General features: G+C 47.8%; 1 protein-coding gene across 1 annotated transcript; it reads right to left on the bottom strand.

The window, feature by feature from the left end:
• Positions 1–1545: 1545 nt before the first annotated feature.
• On the bottom strand, positions 1546–2287 carry LOC136488715 (uncharacterized). Its single transcript, XM_066485550.1, has 3 exons — positions 1966–2287; positions 1790–1894; positions 1546–1718 (listed from the first exon to the last, which is right to left on the bottom strand). Exons 1-3 carry the CDS (start codon positions 2285–2287, stop codon positions 1546–1548), a joined length of 600 nt encoding a protein of 199 aa, XP_066341647.1.
• Positions 2288–8837: the final 6550 nt, after the last annotated feature.

Consider the following 8837-nt stretch of genomic DNA (forward strand, 5'->3'; position numbering starts at 1 on the left):
ATTTATGATGAAGAGAAAGCCTCAGCTGTTCGGACAGAAGACGTCGATCAGGCTGAGGAAGAACGTCTGATCACTTGCGTTCGCACAGCCAAGTATCTCGAAGGTTTGCGGAGGTATTACAACCGCAACGTCAAAGGTCGTTCGTTCACGATCGGCGACCTCGCCTTACGTAGGAAACAAAAAACCGAAGGGCTTCACAAGCTGTCTTCCCCCTGGGAGGGCCCTTACATCGTCAAAGGTGTTACTCAACCAGGGTCTTATCACTTATGTGACTTAGATGGAATCGATGTTCCTAACTCCTGGCACATCGAGCACCTTATACGTTTATATCCCTGAAACAACATAGATATGTATTCTTTACTTTCTGATTAATAAAGTTCTGGTCTCCATAATTTGCCTCCATTTTTTCCTCCATTATAATTTTCTCTTACGATTGATGGGCTATACGCCACTCCATGACGACCTCCAATACGTTCGCCAAGCACGCCAAAAATCGCCGAACATGTTAACTCCAAAAATCGCCGAGCACGATTTCTCCAAAAATCGCCGAGCATGATTTCTCCAAAAATCGTCGACCACGATTTCTCCAAAAATTGCCAAACACGATTTCTCCAAAAATCGCCGATTGTGTTTTCTCCGGATCACATAAATTTTTCTCCTAAAAATGACGACGATTTTGCGCTTCAAATCTCCTAACATAGCTTGCCGATCGTCGAGCAGCACATGTTTTCTTTTCTATTTTCTATGGAGAAGACCCAGTCTCCGATCCCTTCCTACACGTGTCTGGGGCTCCGCGCTCTGCGTTATGGTTGGTCGGCTGCGGTTCCTTGGTCATGCCTGTTCATCCTACATGTGTCAGGGTCTCTGCGCTCGATGTTATGGACTATGGGCTAGTCAAGGCCTAGATTTCAGGCATGAACTAACTGCTCGGATGCCACTTTAACTACTTTTTATCGCCAAGTTATTCAAATTGGCTGCTGGGCAGCATGTGTTTTGCTCTAATCTTTATGGAGAACGCAAAGGCTCGAATACACCCCTACTCATGCTATGGGTCCTATGCTCCGCGTATTGGGCGGTAAGCTACGATTCCTTGGTAACGCTTGTTTTTCCAACACGTGCTTGGGCTCCGCGCTCTGAGTTACGGATTACAGGCTAGCTAAGGCATAGAGTTTAGTGAAAACTAACTTCTCAGACACTGCTTATATTATGCATAATTGCATCGGGTTGTTAATACAACGATTTTTCATCGCCAAATAAAACAAATGCTACAGGTGATAATATCCGTGCAGTTTGTTAAGCTCCGCCAACACCTTCGGTTTCGCCAAACAGGTCTATATCTCCGACAAGCATTTTTGTTGCATCTTCAACATCATCCTCCAGCTGCTGGGTTTCCACATCGCTTAGCCCATCGGCGAACCCGCCCCCTATCGACTGGATATCGATAGTTGGGTAGTGGGACCGAACCACCGCAAGGGCATGAGTAGCGGCGGTCATAACGGTGTCGTGGTTGAAGTTTTTGAAATTCTCCCACGCTGCCTTGCATCTCTAGATGATGATGTCTGACCCTTGCTGCCTACCGTTAGGACAAGTCACCAGTTCAATATCGACGCAGTCGAGTACTGGTTTTATTGTGGCGGCTATAGTGTTGAAGTTGTCTTTTTGGACCTTGGCTTCCTGCACTAGCACATCGAACTGTGCCTTGGCTTTATGGAGGTAATCTACAAGAATTACAATGGTTCGTCATGCCAGAAAAGTACTACAACATTATTTCCGATCAGGGGGTATCTACCTTTCAGTTCTTCGGCCAGTTTATTTGCTCGCTCCGACTCTTTCGCTTTGTCTTGTCGGATTTGCTCGACGGTCTGGCGTAGCTGACTGAGTTCTGCATCTTGCTCTGCAAGCCAAACAGTTATCGAAAAAATAGATATCCAACTATTGCAAAGTACATTCACTGATAAAGCGTACCGGATTTCTGCTTAGATACATTCTCGAACTGCTTGCACTTCTGATCGAGCTGCTCGGATTTACTTTTGGGCTCTCCGGTTTTCTTGCCCAATTGCTCGGACATATTTTTTAGCTCCTCGGATACAATCGCCAGTTGCTCGAATTTCTTCTTTAGCTGCTCGGATGCAGCCGTCAGTTCCTCGGACAGAACCCCATTTTGTTGTTCTAGGTCCCGCGAGTTAGACTCCGCAAGGTCCCGTTCGTGCTGGACCCTCTTAATACTCTTTTCTGAAAGATTTAACGCCTCCTGGAGTTTCTTGTTCTCCTCGGCGAGGGGCTCCATCCTCTTCATCAGTTGGTGCCGTTGCTCGGCTGTTTGAGCTATCCCCTACGGATGAACAATGCTAGTGATAAACTTTGGTCTCCAACAACATATATCAATATTTCAAGCGCGGTACTCACCTCGATTTGAGTCATAACTCCAGCAATGGTGGATTTCAACCTCTTTATCTCCCTGGTGGTGTTTTCTTCCTCGACAATTACTACCTCTTCCCTGTGTTTTCGGAGAATCTAGATGGACTGGGGTTTAGGTACGGCACGCTCGATCTCCACAACCTCGTCCTCCTCCACCGTCGCTCGAGGCACCACTAGGGAACTCTGTGGTCGGACAGCTGCTCCGACCACTCCTGACGTCGATGTGGGCGGTGCAAGTTACTCCTCGGCCATCGTCGGAGTTGTTTCCTCAGCCGCCGGCGCATCAACGTCAGCTGTAGCTTCCGCTTCCAAAGTACCAACATTTTCAGTCGCAGCCTCGGTCGCTGTCGCCGATGCGCCTGTTGTGTGCGCCAATGATTCACCGCCGCCAGGACCGCTGGTAGTGGCGGCTGACCCTTCCTCTGTTTGTCGAGCACTCGTGGACTCCCGGACGGGAGCAGTCGGCATTGTTCCTACTGAGGGTCTGGGCCTCGGTGTTGCCCTGCGTAATATCGGCGTGTCAGTACCCAGAAGAAATCAAGGACCAATATTATTACTCCAAGGCAAAGATACTTATGGTTTGGTCTTCTAATTCAATTTCTTGAACCGGTGATGCCTACTTGATCCCCCAGGTGCTGCTGCTTGGTCTGCTTGATGGGAGGGTTCCTGCTCTTCTATAGCAGACTACTGCTCTGCTTGGTGCCCCGGAGCCCCCTCTGTGTGCTGCTTTGCGGTTATTCCCCCTTGCTGCTCGGGGACTCCGGTCGTCTACACCACCGGGACTTCCGTCATTGCCTGCACATGACTCTCCCTTGCTTGCTGCTCAGGGACTTCAGCACCCTTCGATGGCTCCTTCGTGCTCGGCGGATGCGCTGTCTGGTTTTCATCGTCCTCAGACCACTCCAGCACTATGGTCCTTCATGGTCGAGCAGTTCGGTCATCACCAAGCGAGATGCCACCCGATTTGTGTGCAGTGGAGCTTGCGGTTTTTCTCCTTTTTGGGCCGGCTCATCTACCGCTGGTCTTTTCCCATGGATCTTCTCCGATACCGGGGATGGACTAGCCGACGAGGTGCTCGGCTCCTCCTCTTCGGGCTGTAGCGGCCGCCGGATGTCTACTCCTTTCGGCCAATCGGCTCTTGGCACGCTTGAAAAGTATATTGCCCTATCCTGTGAATGGATCTTTACATAAGTAAGTCAGTCCTTTGCTCGACAATCGACTCCTGATCAATGCAAAATGAAATGGTTACCTGAGGAGGCGGATTGGTGCAGTTGAAGGCCTTCGTTCCTTGTGGCCAGCTGAATGAGACATTGGCAGTAAATAGGTCCATGGCCTGGTCTATTACTTCTTTCTTCGACAGCCGGTCTGTGCTTTCCCGAGTACCGTCTTTGTCACCTTTGTAGTCGAACACCGGGTGGGCCCTCTCTTTGTAGGGCTAGATGGGGCGCACTATGAAGCTAGCTGCAACCAGTTCAATCCTAAGCTCCACGCCCTTAATCAAGTCAAGAAGCTCCATTACTTGCTCCATGTCAGCACTGTTGGGTCCCTCCAACTAGCTACTATGGTTCACCGGGATGTGGTGGACGTCGCATCGAATTATTGGGTGACTTTGTTTGATGTAGAACCATCTGGCATTCCAACCTTTCAGGGAGGTGTTTAGCGGTACGTTGATGTATTTGCTAGCCATCCCATCCCTGAGCTGTAGGTACACGCCGCCGACCACCTTAGAACCGCTGCCCCCTTTCTTCTTTAGACAGAACAGGTGCCTGAAGAGGTTGAAGTGTGGAAGAACACCAAGAAACGCCTCGCAGAAATGGATAAAGATTGACACATGTAGTATGGTCGCCAGAAATAATCTTCAAATACTATAGCCTCATCAGTGTGAGGTGTTGGAAAGGGCTCACCACTAGCCGGCCGCCATCCGGCAGTGAGGTGGTCTAGGAGAATGCCCGCTGCCACCATTCTGTTGAGATCCGCCGCCCCCGTCTTTGACGACACCCACTCTTCGTCGCGGCTGGCTCCGGTGGCCGCCTTCCTCTGCTTTGTGGCTCCCTTTTTCGGCGCCATTCTCTCCGATTTGGTCCTAGATTAGAGGCGAGTGCTCGCGTTGGTACGGAATGTGGAGCGTAGGGATTGCGAAGGAAGGAAACATGGCAGAGTGGCAGAGGTAGGCGGCGAGGTATGCGGCGGTGCGGTTATAAAGCACTTCCCCCACCTTTCTTTGCATCTGAGGGTTTTTGGGAAACCGTTCCCGCGATCAGCGCTACTTTGACTTCTCCAACATGGTTTAATGGGCCGCAACTTGGGCTTTCACGCAACAGTAGCCCACGTCACTCATTTATCGTCGCCAAATAATCGCCAATTTCTCTGCAATTTATTGAGGCTCAGTAACCGTTACTATACAACCATTACTCCGATTTTTTCTCCACGGTCTGATTTATCCGATAATTTCGCCTAAAACACAAGGACTGGCTGTCTGCTCGGTTGGTCTTCGTTATTTCTTCATTTCTGACCCTGACACCACGTGACTACGTCACCTACTGTCAGGCTCGGGGACTAAGTGGGCACACTTCACCTTGCGGTGAATGTGTTTGTTCTCATCTCGAGGCTACGCTCGGGGACTGGCTACCTGCTTGGCTGGTTTACTACTTTCTGACCCTAGCACCACGTGAGTACGTCACCTACTGTCAGGTTCGGGGACTAAGTGGGCACACTTCACCTTGCGGCGAATGTGTTTGTTTTTTCTGAAAGACTCCGTGCCTCTCAAAGCTAAAGAAGGTTATCTTTTCCCTCGTGGTCGGACTCTAAGTGGGCACACTTAGTTTTATTGCGCAAAAATTTTCAAAGCTAGACTTGAGCTCCTTACACCCTTATGTCAAGCCGTGCTCGGAACACACTGCCCGGCGATGTTGCACGCTGCTCGGCAGCTGCTCACAACTGCTCGGCGATTCATTATGGTGGTCGGACCATGGTCTGGACAGCTCAGTTTTGGTTCGCACCTGCTCGGAAAAGCTCAAGACGGCATTGCACAACGGGTACAAGGCGCTCGGGGACTAGCTGTGGGGGGTACGACCCTGGATACCCATGGCAGACCACATGGGATACGCCTCCAGGGGCGGCCTAGCCCATGAGAAGAAGCCTTGCGGGGCACGATTCTGCTCGGCGCCTCCCGCAAGACATGGGGAGGATATCCTGAAGATGTTACGAGATCTGTTAGGATACGTACGATCCCATGATTCTTGTAATCTGTTATTACTTTTCGGTTATCTCTCAGATCTAACTGACTTGTAACCCTGCCCCCCGGAATATATAAGGCGGGCAGGGACCCCCTACAAAATCATGAGAAATCATACGATAGCTAATACAAACCAACAGACCACAGGAGTAAGGTATTACGTCGTACTGATGGCCTGAACCTGTATAACTCGTGTGTCTCTGTTGCCTTCTTGTTCTTGATTACACGCTCCTCTACCGATCAATCTACCTTCGTGGGATACCCCTCGGAGGACTACCGACGATATTCTGTCGACAGGTACCGATGGAGCGCGGTGCGTCGCCCTGAGCTTACGCGATGTCGAGGTGGTCCCACCCGTGTCATGCCTGGCGGGCATGATGAGAGCAGTGGCCGAGGCGCCGCCTGCGCCTGGGCTGCTGGTGCGTGGTATCATCGTCAGTCGGTGGGGCTCTAGGTGTGAGGAGTACCATATCGTACTCACATCCTAGAGACATAAACTCTAGGCTCCTGAACCAGATCACCGTGCCGAGACGCAGTGGTCGTACGGGGTCTGCCATCCGGAACTCGTTGGGATGACAAAGCTGACATGCAGCAGGCCCCTACCTGGCACGCCAACTGTCGGTGTTTTGGACCGGCGGGCCCTCAACCAACTAGTGAAAATGCACTGCGTGCCCCTAATCCCGGATGGTGATGCAAAGAGACACAAGGTTTATACTGGTTCAGGCAATAGGTGCCCTACGTCCAGTCTGAGAGATCGATCTTGTATTCCTTGCACGGAAGTGCTTGTAGTAGGGGGTTACAAGCAAGGCGAGTGTGGCAGAACCTCCTAAATTATAGGGCCCACATGCACCTGTCACTGTCCGATGACCTTTGACATCTGTGCATATGTTTCCGGTAACTTAAGAAGACTGTCGGGTGTCCTCGGGGAACCCCGAATCATCCACGATTTCCGAGCAGGATCACGTTATAGAGTCATTGCAGTATTACAACATTTATTCAAATATCTACACCAGAGTAAAAACAGCGGAAGTCTTACAATAACATAATTTACAAAATAGTAGCTTCAAACCTCACAACTAAGTTCGATGATTATTACAAAACGAAATAGTGGAGTGGCATTATAATATAATACAAAACACACAATGAAACTGCCCTGCCCAAGGGCCACACATTTACTTCTCATCGTCAGATCAAACAATAGTCATGCAGCATGATCCAAAACAGATCTGCTCATGAGGCTCACCTGCAACAAGGGTCAACGAACCCTGAGTACAAAAGTACTCAACAAGACTTAACCGAAATAAAACTGAGAAGACTCAGGAATGCAGGCTCAGGGATTCAAGGTATGGTTTTAGCAATAATCAAAGTTATTTTGCGTAAAAGCTCTTTAAAAAATTCTTTATTTCAACAGTTAAAACTTCATAAAATCATATACAAAGATGACACGATCCGTAATGAGATCATGAAATTTCATATCCAACACCTTCACAAACCATTCTCAAGTTCTAGTTATTAATACTACGATGATGAACAGTGAGTTGAGTCTCCATAACCGAGGAGCAACGACGATTCGAACCGATTATAAACCCAGCTGGGGATTCCAGACCACACGACATATGTAGGTCCCCGACCTACATATACCAACCTACTCTTGGATCCTCTAAAACAAGAACGGGTTCGCGCCACCCGAGAATACAGTACTCCACCATTCCAGCCCATGGCCACGTGGGTACATGCTACTCTCGCCATCTCTCCACTCCCAGTGCGCGAGTAGCCATTCTCATAATAGAATAGCCGAGTAAAGGCTTACTAGAGTATGTGGTTAGTACAACAAAGTCTCACCTCATGCAATTCAACAACGGTACGGACCTTAATCGACACAGACGGAAAGTACCCGCTCACAAGACCTCCATGTCTTGTGGCTCACACACACCGAGTCCGCCCGGTCTAGATTTATTACTTCACATGCCCATATTTCATGATAACATAAGTAACCAAAGATCCATTTAAAATTCTCAGGTGACCAGTAATCACCCGGCTAAGCATGACTAAGCATAACTAGTCATTTATGAAATAAATCTGGTAACAAGGTAGATATGGAAAAATAATGTTGGTAATGGACCAATTAGGCTTTTACTTAACTCCGAATCACTTAATGTAGTAAAGAAAAGTAAAAGCAAAATTAATTTGTAAAACACAAGGTAGGGTTGTATGCATCCGGGGTTTGCCTTCGTTGACAGAAAAGTCCAGTTCCTGCGATGTTTCACAAGTATTCGATCCGACCTCAACAGAAGGATTAACCTCCTCCGCAACTTGATTAACTACCACGTGTTCACCTTCGTTCACTACACGTAGTAACAATGCCATGTTTAACATGATGCGGAATACGAAACATGATGCTCGATGATGGATGCAAAAATTAAGAATTTGAATACAACTTTCCTTCGCGGTACAGTTACAAGTCAAACTAACCAAATCTTTTTCGTACTACTTACATCCATTGCCAAAGATCATTACCAACTAATGACCCAAGGACATTACTCAATCAAAAATTCAAACAAAATCTAAATCACTAAAGGTTACTATTTGCTTTTATGAATTAATTAATTAATTAAGAATTATGAAATAAATCAACTTGTTCCAATTGACCTTAAAATTTTTGTGAAAGTTCATTACATGATAAGTAAGTGGCAAAACAAATTTCATAATTTTTGGACAATTAAATAAGCCTAGAAAAATCATGGAAATCCATTTATTAATAAATTGAGCAATTTTCATCACATTCAAAAAGTGCTGAAAAATAACATTTCATATTTTTATTAAATAATATACATCACAAAGAGGTCACACAAAAATTTTCATAATTTTTGGAGTTCTAAATAAATCTACACAAAAATAACAAATTACATCACTATTCATTCAAATCTAAAAATAGAAAAATTCCATTTGAACGCTGAGTCACTGACAAACGGACCCCACTTGTCATCTTCAACCTCCAGCGCTGACTCCGGCGACACGCGCGCTGACCGGCGATTCCTTGCCGTCGGTGAGACCAACGGCGAAGGCAACTACACCAACATGCTCCCCACGACTATGCGCATCAACTAACGCCCTTAGTTGCATCGATTACGGCACAAGATGAGCACGCCACTGGCCATGGCGGACACGGTGGCTCGGCGGTGCT

The sequence above is a fragment of the Miscanthus floridulus genome, chromosome 10, assembly GCF_019320115.1.
Source record: "Miscanthus floridulus cultivar M001 chromosome 10, ASM1932011v1, whole genome shotgun sequence".
Classification (NCBI taxonomy): domain Eukaryota; kingdom Viridiplantae; phylum Streptophyta; class Magnoliopsida; order Poales; family Poaceae; genus Miscanthus; species Miscanthus floridulus.

Excerpts from the sequence above, each read along its gene's own strand:
- LOC136488715 (XM_066485550.1), bottom strand. The coding sequence starts at position 2,287 with ATGGAGCCCCTCGCCGAGGAGAACAAGAAACTCCAGGAGGCGTTAAAT. Across the intron at positions 1,895-1,965 it reads TGTATCTAAGCAGAAATCCG|AGCAAGATGCAGAACTCAGT; the intron begins GTACGCTTTATC and ends TTTGGCTTGCAG. Across the intron at positions 1,719-1,789 it reads ACTGGCCGAAGAACTGAAAG|ATTACCTCCATAAAGCCAAG; the intron begins GTAGATACCCCC and ends TAATTCTTGTAG.